Source organism: Ictalurus furcatus, chromosome 4 (assembly GCF_023375685.1).
Source record: "Ictalurus furcatus strain D&B chromosome 4, Billie_1.0, whole genome shotgun sequence".
Taxonomy (NCBI): domain Eukaryota; kingdom Metazoa; phylum Chordata; class Actinopteri; order Siluriformes; family Ictaluridae; genus Ictalurus; species Ictalurus furcatus.
Genome location: NC_071258.1, coordinates 544,920 through 567,500, shown reverse-complemented (window position 1 = coordinate 567,500; position 22,581 = coordinate 544,920). Strand labels below are relative to the sequence as shown.

Sequence of the window (22,581 nt, the reverse complement as noted above, 5' to 3'; positions counted from 1 at the left end):
ACTCCACCCACATCAACCCAAATCAACCCACATCAACCCACATCAACCCAACTCCACCCACATCAACCCACATCAACCCACATCCACCCACATCCACCCAAATCAACCCAACTCCCCCCACATCCATCCAACTCCACCCACATCCACCCAAATCAACCCAACTCCCCCCACATCCATCCAACTCCACCCACATCCACCCACATCAACCCAAATCAACCCACATCAACCCACATCAACCCACATCAACCCACATCAACCCAACTCCACCCACATCCATCCAACTCCACCCACATCCACCCACATCAACCCAAATCAACCCACATCAACCCACATCCACACACATCCACCCAAATCAACCCAACTCCCCCCACATCCATCCAACTCCACCCACATCCACCCAAATCAACCCACATCAACCCACATCATCCTACATCAACCCAACTCCCCCCACATCCATCCAACTCCACCCACATCCACCCAAATCAACCCACATCAACCCAAATCAACCCACATCAACCCACATCAACCCACATCTACCTACATCTACCTACATCAACCCAACTCCACCCACATCCATCCAACTCCACCCACATCCACCCAAATCAACCCACATCAACCCAAATCAACCCAAATCAACCCACATCAACCCACATCAACCCACATCAACCCAACTCCACCCAAATCAACCCAAATCAACCCAACTCCACCCAACTCCACCCAACTCCACCCAATGTAAAGAACTATTAACCAAGACCATGCCAAGTGTTTAACATTTAGTTATATCAGTACTTAATACACTCTTTAGAAACATTCTTTAATGCTTCACTGGATAATGAAGGTATCTCAGCCTCCTGAAAATCTACACAGAACCCATTCAGATAGAAAGCCAGTTCTAAGTTCTACATTGAAGCTTTAAAGATGCACCCTGAGCACCAGAGTAATAAACTGTAGCCTAGCTTCAGAATGTCCCAGGTTTTACAGAGAGTGTGACTCGAGTGGTAATGACTCACGGCTTCCAACTTCCTCGGTCGGGCGTGGCTCGTGTCGGTTTGTGTCTGATGGAGCTCATGACACGGTTCCATGTTTGCTTTGTGATTGCTGGGTGATCTGATGGTCAGGTCTCTGTAGCTGTACTGAGGAGATGCCAACACTGAGACACGTCCTTCCTGCGTGGCCGCTGTCCCAACATCCCATTCCTGTAGAAAAGACACCGGAATACTGAGATGGGGACGATGTGGACATAACGAGACTCCCTAATGGGATTAACTGCATAAAACAGCAGAATGTAATGTATGTATTAATGTAAAGTTCACATTAACGCCAAATCCATTACAGAAATCAGATCACATTCCGATGGAGAAGCCACAAACTTCCAGAAGTACTGTATTATTAATTTCCTGCAAAATGTCAGGTTGGATATTTTCTTTGGAATTCAGTGGGAATTTCCGTAAGGGTGTGTTTCAGTTATCAACATCGGACTTAAATAAATATCCCAAGAAAAAGAAGGAAATCTTTTGTTTATGTTCCACATATCTGGAACATGCTACACTCTATAAAAAATTGGAGTTCTTAAGGTTCTTTGGTTGTTCAACTGATGTACCACTTAAAGATTTTACGTAGAACCCAAAAGAAAGTGATTCATTTTTATTATTCTTCTCAATATCTAGAACCTGCTAGGAGTTTAACGTTCAGCTTCTCGGCTTGTAGCACACAATAAAAGTGTTCTCTCCAGATGCACTGGAGAAGTAACGGTTCTATTTGTAACCATGTCTGATTGGAGAACGTGGTTCTAGGAGGAACCACCGAAGAACCTTTAAGACTTGTACATTTTCTAATAATGTACCTATTATTACTCAGCACACCCCTTTTTGCCACTAATATAATTACAAATGTACCAAAAGCACTATTGCTTAAAGTATAATGGAAAATCAGTGAGAAACTTTCGTTATACAGTAGATACTTGTTCAGGAATCCATCATCCTCGTATCCCTCACACAGATCACACGCCCTTAACAGAACCAATCGAATGGGACTCAGGTCATCGGAAAAGTCCATCACAGCCATCACTACAGTGCCTGGACCCCTGACTCACTGCTCGCAGCTTTATTTAGCGATTTATAACTGTTTGTGTTTTTAAAGTACTTTTATACATCTCCGTATTAGTATATATGTGCTAGTATTACTTCATCTTAATTCTTTATTTTTTATGTCTTATTTACAGTACATTATGATGTTTTGCTGTTGTTATTCAAGTCTTTAAACATTACAACATAGTAGCTTACAACTAAATATCGTTCTGTGCAGCGCAAAAAGTATTCATAACACTTTATATAAACACTTTAGAACCTTTCTTCCCCATTACTCCTCACCACCAGCGCCTCTGGTTGCTCATTGGCGATTAACGTACAGTGAAATGTCATTTTTATATCCAGATTTCTGTAAAGCTGCTTTGGGACAGTTTGTGTCCATTGTTAAAAGAGTTATATAAATAAAGTTGAATTGAATGGATGTAAATAAATTAAGTTGATAATGTGCTGATTACCTGCAGTGTGTTCGAGGGGGAAGCTGAACCCCAGCTGAGGGCCGACAGCACGGCGCACGCTTTTCCCGCCACCGGAATAACACCAGCATCCTCGGGAGATTTTGGGAAGACGATGAATTTGATTAACTTTACACAGACATCACGCGCCTGTTTTATTTCTGTGTGCATGTAGTGATGCATTAATTAGTGATTTATTGACTGTGGATTGTTTTATTAATGTTATTATTTATTGCTGTAGAACAATTTATCTTCTCTGGAATTGTTTGTTTTGCACTTTTTTTTTTTTTTTAAATCGTTTCTTTTGTTCAAGTTCTTTTATCATTGTATTCTTTATGATTGTGGGTTGTTTTATACATGATCTCATTTTTCATCTTGTGTCTAAAGCACTGTGATATGTTGGATTTAAAAGGAAGAGTGTTATAGTAGTATACATAGTTTGAGAGTTTACTACGAATGATTTCCTCACCTCATCTTCTCTGTCCCTCAGTCTGTCCAGATCCAGAACCGGAACTCTGTATAAAAACAGAACAGTGTGGATCTCATGAACGACGGGAATAAAATCGTTAATGACGCACCGGAAGTGTACTTAGTGTCAGATGTCTTACTCTTCCGGACGCGGCCCGCGGGATGGAGCGCTTATTGCTCTCTTTAGATAAAAACACAACAGGTAACACACTCAGCTGGTCTGTTTGGGGGTTTATAAACATCAATATATTTAGTTATTTTAAGTAAAAATGAAACTGTCACCAGTCTGCCCCCATCTGTGACTCGTGTGAGGTTCCTTGTCGCTTTTAATCTCCGATTCATGGCTGGTGTTTAAACTGCGGCTCAGAGGCAGGAAAACCCAAGCGTTCCTGCGTTGCTATGAAGTCTCTCGCCAACAAGACACACGTGACCAGAAATGGCATCACCGAAAGGTCTTTCGGGTAATGAAGTCCGTAAGACCAGCTCCATCTGGGCGCGTGAGAGTAAGTGTAATTTTGGACTAAGCTGTAAATGTGTGGGAGGAATAAAACAATAAACAAACAAACAAACAAAATAAACAAATAAGTATGTTGTGGGCGTGCAGTTGTAATATTTAGCATTACATCTCTTCGCCTGTTTGTTTACTGTTTTGTAAACAATCAAATGAATAAATGTATGTCTTTTGAAATCGATAATAAACCTGTCTGAAGGGTTGGGGTTCAGCCTGTCCCTCTTCTGCACAGCTCACCCTACACGTGGCTGTTTTAGGTTCATTATTTAGCTCTTGATTTAAAACAATCTAAATAAATAGATGTGTCGCTGCCATAGATATTCATTCTGTATTTTAGTGTGAATTTTATTTACTTATTAACTTATTAGCTTGTTTATTGTTTTGAAAACACTCAAATAAATCAATTTACGTATTTTGAAAATATGACAAAATAATATGCCTAAACTTTGCGTAGACATTCTTTTGTGTTCCTAGCCTATTATTATTATTATTATTATTATTATTATTATTATTATTATAGATGTTAGAGCAGTGATGTGAGACACGTTTGCACTTTGGAACTTTTCCAGCAGGCACATGAGACTGTAGATACACCACAGAGATTATGCAGGTATATTATAATTTTTTTTAATATATTTTTGCATATTAATAAGTAAACAATACTAAAATGAACAGAGGTGATGATGATGATGATGGTGATGATGGTGATGGTGATGATGATGGCGGTCGTGATGTAGTGGGTGGGTTTGTGGCTTGCCCACAGCACGACGCGCGCGCGACTCATCAGTACTCGCTGTACTCAGGCTGCATTAATGCTCTCACACACTCACACACTCCTCAGTCCAGGAGAATCTCAGCCTGTTCTCTCTGATCATGGATCTGCTCACCTGTGCGCTCCTGTGGATCTCTGTCCTCCTGCCTGGTCCTTCTGGTGCGCGCGCGTTCATGCTGCCGGACATCGGTGAGCCCGACTTCATCCGCAGGTGCGTGCAGGCGCATAACGTGTACCGCTCAGGAGCTCAGCCGCCCGCCGCCAACATGCGCTCCATGGTAAGACTGCGCGCGCGCCCGTGTGTCTGTGTGTGTGTGTGTGTGTGTGCGTGTCCTCAGATTACATTATACCTGTTTAGATGAGCCTCTGTTCACTGTGGTGTTTGTTGATAAATTATTTTCTGGAAGATAAAAACGCGTCACTGCTCCTGCACTTACAGACAGAACAATAAACACGCGCAGTCTCGCGCGCTGAAATCTTGTTTATCATCTTCGTCACAGTGTGTTTGCGTGATGTTCAGTCACTAAACGTGTCTTCATTATAACCTTTTAGATTAGAATAATTAGACTGCCAATTATTGTCTCATTTCTGGAGTGGCTTTTACAGGAGAACATTGAACATTTCAACAACAAGAAAAAGAGTGTGTGACAGGATGCACATTACAGACAGATAAACAAACATGTCTCTGATGAAGAAAAAAAAAGCTCATCTTAGAGCCATTAAGATAAGAATAATCATGCATTTGTGTTTTCCTGAAAAAGATTGTGAGAATGAGAGAGAGAGAGACAGACAGACAGAGAGAGAGAGACAGATAAAACAGAGAGAAAGAGACATAGAGAGAGAGAGTGGTTCATCTTCACCTTGTGTGTGTGTGTGTGTGTGTGTTCTGTTTATTCTCCCAGTTTCAGATGAACACAGCGCCATTAAAACACTGAGAAATATAAAGTTTGCTATATTATCGTATTTATTTATAAACCGAGTTAAATTATTGAATATTTCCCAGACGATGCTTTGAAGTAAACACTTCAGTCTAATGTTGAATAAAATCATTAGTGTTAGTATCACATCATCCAACTGTTTTAGTCTGACTCACCACATATTAGCTAATGATGTCATGTGTTAAAATATTACTTTTGAATGATTTATTTCTGTGTGCAGTAGGATTACAGTTTATAAATCATTAGTTCAACTAATTCCACACCTGTTCATCACTGAAGCCCAGTCTACGTTTCAGACAGTACAGTACAGACAGTACACAGACAGTACAGACAGTACACAAACAGTACAGACAGTACACAGACAGTACACAAACAGTACAGACAGTACAGTACACAGACAGTACACAAAGACAGTAAAGAGAGTACAGAAAGTACAGTACACAGAAAGTATAATACACAGACAGAACAGTACACGGACAGTACAGACAGTACACAGACAGTACACAGACAGTACAGACAGTACACAGACAGTACAGACAGTACACAAACAGTACAGTACACAGACAGTACAGTCAGTACACAGACAGTACACAGACAGTACAGACAATACAGTACACAGATAGTACACAGACAGTACAGACAGTACACAAACAGTACAGTACACAGACAGTACAGACAGAACACAGACAGTACAGTACACAGACAGTACAGTACACAGATAGTACACAGATAGTACAGTACACAGAAAGTACACAGACAGTACACAGACAGTACAGTACACAGACAGTACAGACAGTACACAAACAGTACAGTACACAGACAGTACAGACAGTACACAGATAGTACAGTACACAGACAGTACACAGACAGTACAGGACACAGACAGTACAGACAGTACAAGACACAGACAGTACAGACAGTACACAAACAGTACAGTACACAGACAGTAAAGACAGTACACAGACAGTACAGTACACAGACAGTACACAGGCAGTACAGTACACAGACAGTACAGACAGTACAGGACACAGACAGTACAGACAGTACACAAACAGTACAGTACACAGACAGTACAGTACACAGACAGTACAGTATACAGACAGTACACAGACAGTACAGTATACAGACAGTACAGTATACAGACAGTACACAGACAGTAAAGACAGTACACAGACAGTACAGACAGTACAGTACACAGACAGTACACAGACAGTACAGTACACAGACAGTACAGTATACAGATAGTACACAGACAGTACAGTATACAGACAGTACACAGACAGTAAAGACAGTACACAGACAGTACAGACAGTACAGTACACAGACAGTACAGTATACAGACAGTACACAGACAGTAAAGACAGTACAGACAATACCGTACACAGACAGTACAGTACACAGACAGTAAAGACAGTACACAGACAGTACAGTATACAGACAGTACACTGACAGTACAGACAGTACAGTACACAGACAGTACAGTATACAGACAGTACACAGACAGTACAGTATACAGACAGTACACAGACAGTACAGACAGTACAGACAGTACACAGACAGTACAGTATACAGACAGTACAGACAGTACAGTACACAGACAGTACAGAGAGTACAGACAGTAAAGACAGTACAGACAGTACAGTACACAGACAGTAAAGACAGTACACAGACAGTACACAGACAGTACACAGACAGTACAGTACACAGACAGTACACAGACAGTACAGACAGTACACAAACAGTAAAGACAGTACAGTACACAAACAGTAAAGAGAGTACAGAAAGTACAGTACACAGAAAGTATAGTACACAGGCAGAACAGACACGCTGCCAGTGTGTTTAATGCTATAAATAAATTCCATGACCTTTGCAGTTAGATGATGGAAAGAGGTTTTAAATGAAGGGCGTGTCCTGTTGTAGGAGAACAGATTTTCCCCACCGTGTCCTTTCAGCAGGTTATTTTTATAGTTATAATAGTGCTTATCTAATGTGTGTGTGGTTATTAGGGAGAGGTTTCCTGCACTGGGACGTGGAGTCTCCCTTCAGAAACCAGGACAGGATTAAACACACGCTTCACTGACCCCTTCTAAACTATCCGACTTTAATACAACACGAGTGCATTCATTACATGGAGTCATGGGAAATTTGTCCATTTTATTTAGCTATCAATCTGGGTAAAATTTCTTTTGAGATTTCATATCATGTTCTTTTTTTTCTTCTTGTTAATAGCAGGAAATAGATTAAGATCCTGAACGAGAACGAGACGCAAAAGGGTTTGTGCACAAATCACAGAAAAGCTCAAACAATTTCATTACTAAATATTACATCATAACTCAGATAGGGAGTCGTGTATGTGTGTGTGTGTATGTGTGTGAGTGTGTGTATGTGTGTGTGTGTTTGTGTGCGTGTGTGTGTGTGTGTGTGTGTGTGTGTGTGTGTGTGTGTGTGTGTGTTTAGTCTCCTTTTACTTTCTCTTCTCCCCCAAATGCATTCTGGGTAAAAGTATGAAGAGTAAGTACCGGTCCTCGGTGGCGTTGATCAGACCCGTGACCGTATCTCACCTGCTCCTTCTCACTCACTGCTGATGACGTGTTACTGATGTGTGTGAAAAATAACAGAGTAAATGGAGATCAGATCTAGGGGGCGTGTCCTTCTGCGTAATCACCTGACACCACTGTCACTGATTGGCTGCATGAATCTACAGTCTGGGTGAGAAAGAATCAGCCCCAGCCTCGCGTCTCGCTTCTTCACACCATCCTGTGTGTTTTTATCACCACCTGTTGGTGGTGCTGTTGCGCTCGCGTCTACAAAAATACTAAATGATTCACTTTAAAAGATTTAACAGCAAATAATCTGAAGTGGAGCTGAAAATAAAACCTTGTGCTGGTGTGTGTTTATGTTTGAAAGACAGCCTCTTCTGGATATGACAAAATTATAATGTTTGCAATGTGTGTGTGTGTGTGTGTGTGTGTGTGTGTGTGTGTGTGTGTGTGCTTCCGTTCAGTCCTGGGATGATGCACTTGCAAGAGGTGCTCGGTCCTGGGCGAGACATTGCAGGGCATCCCATAATCCTGTGCTGAAGCAGGAGAACAGGGCTCACCCGGAGTTCCGGCATGTCGGAGAGAACATCTGGCTCGGGGCTCCGTACTCAGCCTTTACAGTCGAGTCAGCAGTCAACAGCTGGAATAAAGAGGGTGCTGATTACACAGTTGGGAACAACAGCTGTGCTAGAGTGTGTGGGCATTATACACAGGTCAGTTACCATTTTGTGTGTGTGTGTGTGTGTGTGTGTGTGCGTTGTAATACAGAATTTATATTAAACGATGCAGTTTATTCATGTGGAGTCAATATGTATCATTCACAAATGATTCAGTCTTTTTGAAGGAGTCACTAAGGTGAATGAATCAGTACGGGTTACTGACATGCATTCCTTTCATTCACATCAGTGTATTTGCGCTTGTGTGTGTGTGTGTGTGTGTGTGTGTGTGTGTGTGTGAATCTAATTCTGTGCACCTTGAGTCAGTGAATCCTTCAGACATGACAGTTATAAGATTTGCTCCTCATGTATTCAGCAGATCACTGTCTGACTCAGTGAATCTAATGGTCATGATTGAGATTCACTCCTTTATCATTCAACGGTTTAGTGTTTGAATCTCCAAATCTTTTGGTCATGGCAGAGATTCACTCCTCTCCAGTACAGAAGGTCAGAAATATCAAGGAATTTTGTTTATTTGTTTACTTTGTTTAAGCTGTTTGTCTTCTGATCTGTGCGACTGAATAAATGGTGAAGCAATCTAATGAAATCATTCAAATGAACAGACTCAAATGACTCACAGCATGTCCCTAAGTGATTGATTCATCTTATACGACAGCAATTTGCCAACGATTACAAGTTTTTATTTAGTGAATAACAACACATCATACTTTTTATCCATTTATAGTTACATTTAATGTTGTGGAATGCCGTTGAAACAAATGAGTTCCTGTTGTCATTTATGTTATAGCAGCTATAAACTCTCATTCCCTCACCTGCCCTCTCTCTATTCTCTCTTTATTCTCTCTCTATTCCCTCTTTATTCTCTCTTTATTCTCTCTCTCTATTCTCTCTTTATTCTCTCTCTATTCCCTCTTTATTCCCTCTTTATTCTCTCTTTATTCTCTCTCTCTATTCTCTCTTTATTCTCTCTCTATTCCCTCTTTATTCTCTCTTTATTCTCTCTCTCTATTCTCTCTTTATTCTCTCTCTATTCCCTCTTTATTCTCTCTTTATTCTCTCTCTTTATTCTCTCTCTCTATTCTCTCTCTGTATTCTCTCTGTATTCTCTCTGTATTCTCTCTTTATTCTCTCTTTATTCTCTCTCTTCATGTTAATAAGATAATAATCTCAGTGTGTGTGTGTGTGTGTGTGTGTGTGTGTGTGTGTGTGTGTGTTGGTGAGAAACAGTAAAGAGTGTAAACTCTGTGATGAAGATGTGGGAAACTGAAAGTTCCAGCTTTACCTCTGACTGTTACACAGCGCTGACACTGGAGACTCCTTCCCTACACGTTACATAAACACACTCCTCCTTACAGAATGATTAGTAATACTGATATATCTTTCTGTTTCCTTCGTGTGTTTCAGTTGATGTGGGCGACAAGTTATAAACTGGGCTGTGCCGTCCACGTCTGTTCCAGAGGAATCGAAAACTTCTCCAATCATCCCGAGTCGACCATTTTTGTGTGTAATTACGGTGACGCGTGAGTAAAAATGTTCAGGTCTCATCCTGAAATGCAGCACTAATACACTACATCTGGATTTACTCTGCTTTAATGTGACTTTTCTGTATTTCAGCTGGGGTTTTAATGATCATATCGGTATTTTATTGTCTTCTGTCCCAGTGGAAACATGTTCGGGTTCACGCCGTATATCGTGGGTCTGGCCTGCAGCAAGTGTGGCGTGGAGAAATGCAGAGACAAGCTTTGCAGTAAGAACAACAGCACAATGTTCTCACATTATTTAGGCTCATTATCACAAACATTTAAAAAAAAAATGTGTCAAATGTGTGTACACTCATCTTTTCAACAGCTGATCCAAACCGAGACCAAGTTAAAAGTATGTATGATGATGATTCATGTTCCAAATGAACTCCTCGGTATAACAGACACGGCTCTCCAACCCGCACACTAATAACACTCTAATAACCCCCGCTGCCTCTCTCCGCTTATAAATAACGCTTCCTCTCATCTCATATTCCTCTCATTTTCAGCTTTGTATTTTAGAATGATTGTTTTCTAACTCTAAATATCTCTCGCTGCAGAATATGACTGGATACCGGGGTGGGATCTCGGCCCCGGCGGTTCGGCTCAGGCGCTCTCTGATTGGCTGATCGGCTCTAAACTGCAGCTCCTGGCTGGATCGTTCTGGTTTCTTTACGTTTATGCGATGCACTGAAATCACACAATAAACCGAATTCCATTTTATTCATGACTTAGATCGATACGATTATTATTACAATGATTAATTTTATTATTATTTGTAAGCGTGACAGGGAGCTGACGTGGCGTAAATCCCTGCTGTGTAGGACTGGTGCTACCCTGCATCATATTCTCATACACTGTCATATCATTATAATATTCTTATAAATAATCTTTTCACCTTTCATATGAATACATTTAAAAAATAAATAAATAAATAAATAAATAAATAAACACAACTCTGTATATATTTCCTGATGTGTGAGTGTTGCCTCTTGATGGTTTCATTACGAGTCATATTCACTGTGCAGTGTTCATCTACAACATTTACACAAGTGTACTATTTATTTCATTTGGCTATGCATCCCTGGATGATGATAATGATGCTGTTCCCATGGAGACGGCTGTATGTATAGCGCTCCGTAGGCAGCGGGGAAGAACAGCGTGAACACAGATGAGTCATGATCTTAAAAGGCAGCGTGTTTGTACTTCTGAGCAATCGCTCTGTAATGTGGCGTGTTTGTGTGTTTCTCTTCGGAGGTTACTCGGTCTGACCTGATCTTACTCTTACAGCATGTGTAGAAAGATGTGCAGGATATTTTTAAAAAAAAACAACAACAACAGACATCACATGCACACCGGGACACAAGGACATCAAAAATGCATCTGGATGCACAGTAAAAACACATATAAAATATAATATAATATGCTGCATGAGTAAATGTAAATGTCTTCCATGGGCTGGTAAAAGATTAACACTGCTACAAGATCGTAATGGCGTTGCCTGCTAGCTAACAAAAAGTGCTGTTAACAACACGGCTTTAATGATTCTGAGAAATAATTTAAACAGTTATTAAACGTCGAGTTACAACTGAAGGGTTTTTTTGCAAGATGCTGAACAGAAATGAGTCGGTCACACATTACTACGTCTGATAGCTGCTGCTCTGTTAACGAACTGTTCACAATAATAACAGGTGTTTGTGCGTTGATGAATATTTGTGTGTTTATGAACCAGTGAGAAAGAGAAGGTGTTACGCTGTTCGTGACCCGATCACAAACACGAACAGCAATAAAACACTTCATGATGTGCAGTTATAGCAAAATAATCAACTTCAGTGAGCTGACAGAAACTCCGCCTCATTCTCTGACGTCACTGCAATTTACCAACAATTAAAAAAATGTATTTATTAAAGAACGACACGTGAGATGCGTCTGGATGACGTGTTAAAATGGGAGGCATGTGAGTAGTTTGAACAAATTTATTAAGATCTCCTGGTGCTTAAAATTTGATTTGTTTCTCAAAGGCTTCCTTTGTGTGTGTGTGTGTGTGTGTGTGTGTGTGTGTGTGTGTGTTATTGATGTCACGAGGTATTTAATGGAACCGAACAGAGTTCAGTCCTGCTGCACTCACTCAGTTTAGGGACTGAAGAGAAGCGAGCAGGACTTCAGACTTTCTGGGAAAATAAAAAGTCTTGAAGTGGAGGTTGAGAACTGAGTAAACACGTGAGTAAAGCCAAGCTGAAGGCGTGTGTGTGTGTGTGTGTGTGTGAGTGTGAGAGAGAGAGAGAGAGAGGGAGAGAGAGAGAGCATCTGTTGGTAAAACACATCTCTAGGATTTGTTTTCCGTCGGTGTGAAATCAACTGGAGCTCATCATGGTTCGCTCATCGGTCGCTGGAGTAACCTTGCTCGTGCTGGTTTCCATGGCGACGCCAGACTTGGTGTGTGGGGGGCAAGAGAGAGGCAAGGACTCACGACTCACACACACTCATTTCGCACATAATCAGTATTACATGCCGCAGACTGGAGGAGTGAGGAGCATGACTTTCCAGAAGACACCACGTAATGACATATTGGAGAATAATCACTACAGCGTGCAGATTTCTGAGGCTGAATTCAGTGACGTAAACCCTCGGCCTGAAAATAAACCTGAGATTAGAATTCCTAACTCTATTCAGCTGCATGTGGAACACTCAGATGATAACGAGTGTAACGACATTAAGTGTAATGACTACGTTGGTGATGGAACACGTCGATCTGGTGTGGACTTAAACAGAGTCGTGTGGGATGAAGTGTCAGACGTTACGCCGGGGTCCACTGAAGGTCCCGTGGTGCTCACACACCCTGAAGGTCCTGTGGTGCTCACACACCCTGAAGGTCCTGTGGTGCTCACACACACTGAAGGTCCTGTGGTGCTCACACACCCTGAAGGTCCTGTGGTGCTCACACACACTGAAGGTCCTGTGGTGATCACACACCCTGAAGGTCCTGTGGTGCTCACACAGTCCGGTCCGGTTCGTGGACTGACTCTGGATAAAGCTCATGTGTTTTATGGGATCCCGTACGCAGCCCCTCCTGTAGGCCCAAAACGGTGGGCCGCTCCTGAACCCGTGTCTCAGTGGACGAAGCCGTATGACGCCACGTTCCCTCGGCCGGCGTGCATTCAGGTTTGTGCGGGGGAATTCTCTGAAGCCTGTCCTCATAAGGTAATCCTCTCTCCACCAATCACGTAAGCTTCAACACCCGAGTGACTGCTGCTCTCAATTCATTTTAATTAAGCACCGGAGCAGGAAGTAGTTTTTGAAAACACAGTGTGTGAAAGCCATGACAATTGGATGATGGTAGCCTCGAAAGTGAGCTCAATATAATAATGTGCTTAATTTTTTTATTACAGTCCATTAGAAACATTTAAATGGATTCCACCATGTAATGGAAACGTTAATGGTAGGGAAACGGTAGCTCAGTGATTCTGATCGGAAGGTCGTGAGTTCAATTCCCAGCACCGCCGCGCTGCCACCGCTGGGTCCTAGAGCAAGCCTAAACTGCTCATTTGTAGGTCGCTCTGGATAAGAACATCTGCCAAACACTGTAAATTGTTTACATCAGGGATTATGTACAGAGCCTTCTTTCATGAACAGATCAGAATAAACCATTAGGAACAACACATTCCATTAAACTACCATTACAGATCACCAGAAACACATTAGGAACCTGTGATGGCTTTTAGTGATGTGGAAGATATGAGTAACAAACCCTCAGTTTTTTAATGCTAGTAAGTCACCATGGTTTAACCCTTAAAAGTTCACACTATGAAAAATATTGTTTTCAATATTTAGGAATTATTTCACACACACTAAAGCCAATTACTCTTCCTTCTTTGTCATTAAAATGAGTAGCTTAATTGTGACATTAGTCCAACATTAGTGCAGAAAAGGAGAAATAATTTCAGAAAGCAATCAATAGCGTGACGTGAAGAACCGTAAATGAATAGCTGTTAAAATCAGCGTTACTGACGTTACCATGGTTACAGTATTATTACACGGTGTGTGTTCAGGTGAGTGAGGACTGTCTGTACCTGAACGTTTATGTTCCTGTGAGTGTGGATCTCTCACTGAAGACCACTGCTCAGCTTCCTGTCATGGTGTGGATCCATGGAGGTGACTTCATCGCCGGCTCCGCCTCCAAACCGTTGTACGACGGACGCTTCATCAGTAACTATAGCAACACCGTGGTGGTAAATGTGGAGTATCGCCTGGGTGAGACGCGCCATAGACACATTGCTCCAAAATCATGAGTAATAACGTGTGTGTGTGTGTGTGTGTGTGTGTGTGTGTTCAGTGAATTAATCATGTAATAATAATCATGTAAATGATGTCACATGCAAATTAGTGGGAGGAAACTATATTTAAATGGGGATTTTGCGATCGCTATGGAAAGATCAAATATCACACCAGCTTTACAGCAGAAGTATTGAGTTCTAATTTAAAGCGACATCAGTAAATTGATGGAAGCAGGTATCTGCAAGTTTATTCCTGGTCCTTCAGCAGTATTAATTAACACACAGACTGTGTTCAGGCTTCAGCAAATCACAGCTGATAAATTCATCTATTTGCATTTCATCCGCCCACTATTTTGCATATTAACGTGAAAATGTTTTCCAAAATCGCATATTCATGACATGCAAAGCGGACGGTTTTATTTTGCTCATATGAGTGTTCTGTAGAACCTGTCTGGAAGTTTGTGCAGGTGTTCTGAGGTTTGCGTGGACATTTACTGTGCTGTAATTAATGGAGTTGTTGTACAGGAGCATTCGGGTTCCTGGTGACGGGAAAAGATCCTGAGAGGTCTGCCGTGGGAAATTACGGAATTCTGGATCAGCAGGCGGCACTGCGCTGGGTCCAAAACAACATCGCTGCATTTGGTGGAGACCCAGTGAAGGTGTGTGTGCGCGTGTGTGTGTGTGTGTGTGTGTGTGGTTTTTTATGAATAATTCCACATGTAACATAATGTTATAGAAATGTTAACAGTACTTATATCAGTCCCTGCAGGATTTTGCGATCACAGAAATTAACGCAAAACCAAGGATCTGCAACACGATATTCGGAGTAGGTGCAACTTTTCTAAATCACTGGAGACTTTCGACAGATTCGGGCCGAGACGTGTCACGTGACGTCATCACGACGCGTGTTCAGCCAAAGCCCTCTTCGAATCACGTGTGTCGAACACGGGTACAGCTAAAAGGTCTCATTTACCAACAAACATCACTGCGAAAGAGCGCGCAGAACCATTTCCTGCGACTGCGATTTCGCCGATTCGAGCAATTTTCTGCAAAAAAGCACAAAAAACTCCAAGTTGCATCGCAAAATCTCCAAAAAGCCGCAGCATTTCAAGCGTTTTTGACCGCAACGATCACAAAAAACGCCCTGAAATCCTGTACAGACTGATTCTATTCACCGTTATAACAGCAGCTCTCACAGAAGTTCAATGTAACTATAAATGGATAAAAAGTATGACGTCATTCTATAAATAAATATCAGTAAATATAAATTGTAACTCGTATCTGTTATAAAAACAATAATTTAGGGGGGTTTTCCCAGCTGAGGGACATCTTTAGGTAGAACAGTGTTAAATTCATCCAGTGTGTGTGTGTGTGTGTGTGTGTGTGTGTGTGTGTGTGTGTGTAGGTGACTCTATTTGGTGAGAGTGCTGGTGCTCAGTCAGTGTGTTTACACCTGATGATGCAGAGCAGCGAAACTCTGTTCAGACACGCAACGATACAGAGCCAGCCTTTCTCCATCCCCCTCAAAAGCAGGTAACACACACACACACACACACACACACACACACACACACACACACACTATTACATAATCACAGATGACTGTAATGACAGTGATGTGGTGATGAGTGTGATATCGTAGGTGGGATGCTACAAAGTTGGGCAGGAACTTTGTGAAACAGACGAATTGCTCAGCGTCTGACATACAGTGTCTTCGCTCCCTCAGCACACACACCGTCCTGCAGGCCCAGGTTCACGCAGGTACACACACACACACACACACACACACACACACACACACACACACACACACCGTCCTGCAGGCCCAGGTTCACGCAGGTACACACACACACACACACACACACACACACACACACACACACACCGTCCTGCAGGCCCAGGTTCACGCAGGTACACACACACACACTATAAATTACAGAGAATATGCACAGATTCACTGCAGGAACCCAAGAACTTCACACAACTTCAGGCGCATTGCCATAAGTGCTGACTTTAGTTCCTGGACTGTAGTTCCAGGACTCTGTTAAATTCCTGATACAATCTTGGGACTCCTGGAGGAAGTTCTGAGCTGAAACATCACTGACGAGCTCAATTTTCCAGTAATAACTGGTTCCTAAAGTGTGTTTTACATTTGAGGTGATCCAGCAAAGCCAGCAAAATTCTAAACTCCAAACTACAAAAAGTTTTAAAAGCTTAAAGTTACAGAACGCCGTGTTTAGTCGCCGCCTCCTCCGTGTTGTGGTGTCGATGTGGATCTGAAATGATATCAGCGTTGCACATTTACTCTGCATCACCTACAGTATTATCTTACATAACAGCCGCGCGTTCCTGCAGTGTGGTGGAGCACAAACTGTAGCGTTCTCCTTCAGGAGCGGTCCGAGCTTCAAAATCCTCACACAAACCTGAAGCCTGATATTTACTCTCCATCTGCCTCAATCATGAACCTCTTGCTAACGTTCTCAGCCGACTGAACCAACAATTCCCACCAGATTTACACACCTTTCGCTGATTTACTTTCATACTCTCGTGCGTACACGGATAAACATCAATCCCCTGTAATTTACCAAACTGTTCAGGACAAGAAGTTAAACGGTGGAAGAGCACATGGCATGCGTAAATCTTCCAGTAACGCAGCTCAGCCACTGCAGCGTGTCGTCTACCGCAGACTCACACGGCGGGTATTACTTTAGTCCCGATTGAACGACGAGTCTCATTTGTCTTCATTTACGGACTTTTTTGGAATCACTTTCTTTCAGGTCATTAACGTGAAAGGACAAAAAAATCCTAAATGAAACTGGTGTGTAATTGAAATAAATAAGTGATTTAAACGTGACTGGAATCCGATTATAAAATCCCAGAAAGTCATCAGAAATTATACGATTTGAAGAAGATCAGTCGAGCGTCACGTCTCCGAACTCGGGGGTGGATATTTCAAGCTGGGTTTTGATGATCACTGCACTTCCTGTGCAGCACAACTCCGCACTCCTCAGATTGGTTTATGAATTAATTTGCTCGTATCCAGTGAGATAGCGAGGCCCGGAGTGTTGTCCGTGTGAACATGGGGAGAGTTCCTGAACCCTGCAAAGTTACGGAACCTCGGTGGAGTTGTGCGTAAAGAACCCTTCAAAAGAACCGTCCTGCAGACGTGTAGATGATGGAGACACACTGTTTCACCTCCTCTGTTGTTCTGAAGGTTCTAAGATCATCAACCCGTTCCGCTTCCTGGAGGTGTTTGAGACGTGGGGGCCGCACGTGGATGGAGAACTGATCACGGAGCAGCCGATCGCAGCGTTCCAGAAGGATCACTGGCAGAGTTATAAACCTGTTATAATGGGTGTGTAACACATTGTGCACTTCATCCTCATTATCTCTTTATTTAATAAAAAGCCATGTGATATTCAGAGTTGAGGGACGAGTAGAAGTGAGAAGGTGTCTGCGTTACGTTCGGGGTGACAGGGTGGTGTCACAGAGTTTTATTCTTCAGGTTTTTATTATAACGTGGATGAGACACTCGGCATTGTGTAACTCTGAATGCAGAGAAATTTCCTCGTGTAAATATCGATCAGTGTTTCCAGCTTGAGAACTCAGGACTTTAAATATTTACGTTAGCCTCTACGTTCTTTTTTATTTTCTCACTGAGTTTTGACGGAGTTAACCCTTTTTGTTCCTGCAGGAACTACCTCCGAAGAGGGCGTGATCTTTGTATATGGAGCTTTCAATGGCTCAGTGTCAGTGCTGGAGTGTATAGTCTACACCACCGCCATCTTCAAACAGCACACACTCAGAGTCCTACAGAAATATCTCCCCGTCTACCATAAAGAGGACAAACGGACGATGCTGTCTCAGGTGAGACGCAACTCTCACACCGCAATGTGGATTCTCGTAACCGTGAAGGAATAATTCAGTCGCTCATCGTTTCTCTCTTTCTGATTCAGATCGTGACGGATTTCGTCTTCCTGTGTCCGGCTCGGCGGTCCGCCCGCTCTGCGCTGAGAACGGGTGGAGCTGTGTGGATGTACGTATTTGACCACGCCCCTTCGGATCACAAAATATGGGCGGGGCTGACTTTCTGTTACGATCACGCCTGTCATGGGGCGGAGCTTCCGTTCCTGTTCGACTCGGCTTCCACGGCGAACTTCAGCTTCACGGCTCGGGAGAGTCGCCTGGCCGACCAGATGGTGTGTTACTGGGGGGCGTTCGCTCACTCCGGAGATCCGAACTGTCGCAGAGAACACACGCCCTTCTGCAGGAACCAGAGGCTCGCACCGTGGCCTAAATACACCCCTGCTGAGGGATGGCCGGTTCTGAATTTAACTCTGCGGTCCCACCTTCAGCACGGAAACAGAGATGGTTTCTGTGACTTCTGGGATCGTCTGGATATTTACTGACCGAGGAACTAAAGACACCAGCAATTTATTAACTGCAACGCTGCATGAATATAACTGAAAACTAAAGCTGTGCCTTAATTATAATCGTTTTTATTGTTTGAGGAAAGTAAATAAATAACAGCTGTTTGTTTTAAATCCACAGAACATTTTAAAATGTAGAAGCTGATAAACAGCTGTATTACTGTTCCATTAATCCTACTGAAATACTGACAGTGACTCTGTCCTTAACAGTTAAACTGACGCTGATAGAATTGAGAGAATTTATTCATCGTTCTTTTTTAAAGAATAAATTACTGTAGAATTAGTATTTTATTAGTGTGGTGTTATATATATATATATATATATACATGAACATATGAAAGAAATGACACATTTTTCTGGAATGAAAAGTAAAACGTGAAATAAAAGCGATGAACACATCTTGTACAGCGAATACAGCTGCAGTGCACCCCCGCTGCGTTTGGGTTTGTTTGTTTGTTTGTTTGTTTGTTTGTTTGAGTAGTTGTGATGTCACTAAATAAACACAACAGCTTTGGACCAATCATGTGTAATATGCAAATTATTAGAAGATAACGTGCTGCAGAGGCTTTAGTGATCTACCGAACTAATTTTAGCGATGAAGAGTAGGTGGTTGTCATGGCAACACTGAAATATATTCTGAAAGGGTTGTCTGATGTTAAATAAACCAGTGAGAAAATGTTCGGGACGACAGGAGGACGTGGGGGCGTTTCCAAATTTGCATATTCCTGGTTAATTTTAATGATTTAAATGACATGTGCAGGTCGCTTTTACAGGAAATCGGTCACATGGTGTCACGTCCTGTCTTCATCATCATCTTCATCATCATCATCTTCTTCTTCTTCTGCTGCTGCGAGGGCGAGTGACCTCGGTGTGTGTATGACAGTCTCCACACGCAGCAGTCTGTTCACACACTGCAGCACAGATGCCACCAACTGGTGTTTACTACAGACCGGCTCTACACACACACGCCCGGATCCATCTGCTCCCAAACCCCACATGAACTCTGACCCTGAGCCGGGCTCTCTGATTGGATGGGGCTGCAGCAGTCTACTGGTGAAGTGCACGAGATGCTGAAGGAAATCTCCGCGTCTGTGGGCATGCAGAGATCTGGGCACGCTCAGTACGGCCTCGGCAAGGAGTCTCCGGCTCTCGGGGTCGCCATGGTTACTGTGCAGCAAGGAGTGATGGAAGAGAAACTCAAAAGCTCCTCCCACGGGGATGACATCACCAGCGTTTAAAATGCACTGGCACAGGTTTGGACATGGTGAGAGGAGCCGCGAGGACGTGAGACGCTGCGAGGACGTGAGACGCTGCGAGGACGTGAGACGCTGCTCCTGAGGACATGGCGAGACGTCGTTGTGTCTGTGAGACTGACTCAGATGCTGCAGCATGGAGAACACGCCTCGGCTCACGCTCACGCTCTGTTCGAGCGGTCCTGCAGCGGGCGCACACAGCACCAGGGTGTGTGTGTGCACTGACGTGTGTGTGACCCCGACGTTAGCGTACCTGCGTCCTCCGAGCTGAAAGCGGCGGCAGTGTGTCAGCGTCCCGACACGCGTCGGCGGCTGCACCGTGAGCGGTTCTGCAGTGCTGAGTTCACACAGCAGGTCCAGCTGTTCCGGATCGCAGCAATCCAGCACGGAGACGTTGTTCAGACACGCCCACACCAGCACACAGTCCGGCTGCTTCACCGCCGACAGCACGATGTTCACCTGCAGGCGCAGGACTGTCGCTAATCTCTCCTGTACGACGCCGTCACTCTGAACCGTCCAGTCGTCCTGAAGCTGAATGCTCACACTCTCATCATCACGTGGGTCTAATTTCTCAAAAACAACCAGCGCCTTCACCGGGCCGTCTGCCTCTTTCCAAACGGACCAATCACAAGCCAGGAGGAGGCCTTCCACCACGTGTGATCGTGCGCTGTGTAGTCCCGACACGGCCGTGTGCAGCTGTGAGAAGTTTGAGTGAATAAATGAGATGGCCGCGCCGTCCGTGTGTCCGTGTCCGAGCCTCGTGTAGAGTTCACATAGCAGCGGCGTGAGAACCTCGGCCTGACTGGGACTGACCCGCCCACCGACGTATCCACCCACCAACGCAGCCAAGACTCCGCCCTCCAGCTCACATCCGCCGGGTCCGAACAGAGACGAGGTGTAAGGAACGACGCCGTGAGCTACGACATCGTCCAACCCGTCCCAGCAGAACGCATGAAGCTGATTGGCCAGTTTCCAGGACGCGTGTCGGCGGTGTGTGCGTGAGGACTCATGCACAGAGTCACGGATTCCCCGCAGCAGCGCAGCCAGCAGGAGGATAAACGACTTGGAGCCATCTGCTGTAACGCCATCGTGTGCACACAAACTCTCCAACACCGTCCTGCCAAACAAACACAGGGACAAGTGGCGCGTTACAGACACTATAACGTTCACACCCGCAAAACACGTCTGTGATTTCTCACAAAACATCCCTACCGCTTCTGACCAATAAATAAGAGCAGATTTCTGACTCCACCCCCTCACACACGCCCCCTAGTGGCCCAGCTGGCGTGAAACTCAATCAAGCCAAATAGCAAACGAATCAAAAGTATGAATTTCCCCTCTGATACCGAACGGAGTAAATGATGATCTCTGTACTGTCCGGTTTAAACGTATGGGTTTGGACCGGCTGTGCACCAGAGACAACACAAAAGAGTGACAGGTTCCGGGAATGTCGCCATGACAACACTTCCTGTGTATAAGAGGGGATCATTACTACTGACACACGGTAACTGTGTTACATTTACCTCTACAGGTGAGTTTACAGCAGCTACAACAGCTTCCAGCGTTTCTACACAGTGACTCATAACACTGACTCAGACCCATGTGACAGTTTGTTCTAACGAGGGGTGTGTGTGTGTGTGTGTGTGTGTGTGTGTGTATGAGAGAGAGAGGGAGAGACAGAGAGACAGAGACCTGGCTATAGGATGCTCCAGGTGCAGCGCAGTGAGGATGCGGTGTCCGTGTTTGGTGATTAATGTTTCTCCCGTGTCTTTAGTGAAGATCACAGTCCCACCGCTCGGTCCCACACACCGCCGCACCACACACTCCAACGCTCCTACCACGCTGAGACACACCTGCAGGGGATCACTCACCTACACACACACACACACACACACACACAGGCAGGATGAACACCTAAAACATAGGAGCGTGCATTATATTTAAAAAGTCATTACATGCCTTGTATCACAACATTACATTTTCTTCTAACAAACTGAGAGCCTCTGGGTTCCACTGATACTCTATTTATTTATTTATTTATTTATTTATTTAAGATGTTTAATTTAATGTCCAGACGAGTGTATTATTTAAACCAAGGAGAAAATGAAAAGCTCCAGATTTATGAGTGATGTATAAGTGTGATATTCTCACTTCAGAAAGTGAACAGTGTGATTATATCATCCAACACTACGGACTTTCTGTATTTTAGACACCACACACCCACCTGCACACACATCTACTTCTACTTCTGCTTACACCTTTTACTTCCTGTGTTTTCTCTTTACAAACTTCATAACAAATCATTACTGCTTTAAATAAACATCTTCCATTAGATATAAACCTAGCTAACATTACCTTCGCCATTTCTCAGCATGACTCCTAAAACATCTTTTATATTTTTCTATCAGAAACCGAGGGTCAGTTTAATCGCATTACTAATTTATGATTAATAAAAATAAAAAAGACTGTTTATATCCAGATTTGTTGTCCGGCTGCTCGGCTTCTCTCTGTATCCAGGAGACGCTTCCGCTTCTTCTTCTTCTCTTTCCCAGAGTAAGTGGTGAATGGGTCGCTGCTGCCCCCGTGTGGCCGCGTTTAGGAATCGCGCTTAATGACGCAGCGCCATTTATGTTCACTGTGTTGTGTAAAGCGCGCCTTC

At 43.5% G+C, this 22,581-nt stretch overlaps 4 protein-coding genes across 6 annotated transcripts in view; 2 read left to right on the top strand and 2 right to left on the bottom strand.

Annotated features, from left to right (window-relative positions):
- caps2 (calcyphosine 2) overlaps positions 1-3,391 on the bottom strand; it is an 11,315-nt gene extending 7,924 nt beyond the window's left edge. For both annotated transcript variants that reach the window (XM_053622422.1, XM_053622423.1), the window contains exons 1-5: positions 3,290-3,391; positions 3,148-3,188; positions 3,009-3,054; positions 2,543-2,632; positions 1,011-1,196 (exon numbers count right to left, since the gene is read on the bottom strand). In XM_053622422.1, coding sequence (XP_053478397.1) covers positions 1,011-1,196; positions 2,543-2,632; positions 3,009-3,054; positions 3,148-3,188; positions 3,290-3,349 — 423 coding nt within the window. In that variant the 5' untranslated portion in view covers positions 3,350-3,391. The remainder of the gene's footprint in view (positions 1-1,010; positions 1,197-2,542; positions 2,633-3,008; positions 3,055-3,147; positions 3,189-3,289) is intronic.
- glipr1b (GLI pathogenesis-related 1b) lies at positions 2,504-10,921 on the top strand. Its single transcript, XM_053622424.1, has 7 exons — positions 2,504-3,510; positions 4,360-4,568; positions 8,233-8,481; positions 9,850-9,965; positions 10,107-10,192; positions 10,294-10,320; positions 10,526-10,921. Exons 1-7 carry the CDS (start codon positions 3,444-3,446, stop codon positions 10,657-10,659), a joined length of 888 nt encoding a protein of 295 aa, XP_053478399.1. The 5' UTR covers positions 2,504-3,443; the 3' UTR covers positions 10,660-10,921.
- A 1,552-nt stretch (positions 10,922-12,473) lies between these two features.
- On the top strand, positions 12,474-18,758 carry si:dkey-30c15.17 (cAMP-regulated D2 protein). Its single transcript, XM_053623863.1, has 8 exons — positions 12,474-13,166; positions 14,015-14,216; positions 14,765-14,898; positions 15,645-15,772; positions 15,882-16,000; positions 17,454-17,594; positions 17,934-18,106; positions 18,196-18,758. Exons 1-8 carry the CDS (start codon positions 12,474-12,476, stop codon positions 18,646-18,648), a joined length of 2,043 nt encoding a protein of 680 aa, XP_053479838.1. The 3' UTR covers positions 18,649-18,758.
- Positions 18,759-18,902: 144 nt separating this feature from the next.
- Positions 18,903-22,503, bottom strand: bbs10 (Bardet-Biedl syndrome 10). Of its 2 annotated transcripts, none has more exons than XM_053622421.1 (3): positions 22,278-22,503; positions 21,615-21,793; positions 18,903-21,039 (listed from the first exon to the last, which is right to left on the bottom strand). In XM_053622421.1, the coding sequence occupies exons 1-3, from the start codon at positions 22,284-22,286 to the stop codon at positions 19,461-19,463; spliced, it is 1,767 nt and encodes a 588-aa protein (XP_053478396.1). In that variant the 5' UTR covers positions 22,287-22,503; the 3' UTR covers positions 18,903-19,460. The 2 variants fall into 2 exon arrangements, with proteins under 2 accessions (XP_053478396.1, XP_053478395.1); XM_053622420.1 differs by having other exon boundaries at positions 22,147-22,279.
- Positions 22,504-22,581: the final 78 nt, after the last annotated feature.

Excerpts from the sequence above, each read along its gene's own strand:
- si:dkey-30c15.17 (XM_053623863.1), top strand. The coding sequence starts at position 12,474 with ATGCCGCAGACTGGAGGAGTGAGGAGCATGACTTTCCAGAAGACACCA. Across the intron at positions 15,773-15,881 it reads TCCATCCCCCTCAAAAGCAG|GTGGGATGCTACAAAGTTGG; the intron begins GTAACACACACA and ends GTGATATCGTAG. Across the intron at positions 17,595-17,933 it reads TTATAAACCTGTTATAATGG|GAACTACCTCCGAAGAGGGC; the intron begins GTGTGTAACACA and ends TTGTTCCTGCAG.
- bbs10 (XM_053622420.1), bottom strand. Across the intron at positions 21,040-21,614 it reads CTGGAGCATCCTATAGCCAG|GACGGTGTTGGAGAGTTTGT; the intron begins GTCTCTGTCTCT and ends TTTGTTTGGCAG.
- glipr1b (XM_053622424.1), top strand. The coding sequence starts at position 3,444 with ATGGCATCACCGAAAGGTCTTTCGGGTAATGAAGTCCGTAAGACCAGC. Across the intron at positions 4,569-8,232 it reads CCGCCAACATGCGCTCCATG|TCCTGGGATGATGCACTTGC; the intron begins GTAAGACTGCGC and ends GCTTCCGTTCAG. Across the intron at positions 10,193-10,293 it reads ATGCAGAGACAAGCTTTGCA|CTGATCCAAACCGAGACCAA; the intron begins GTAAGAACAACA and ends TCTTTTCAACAG.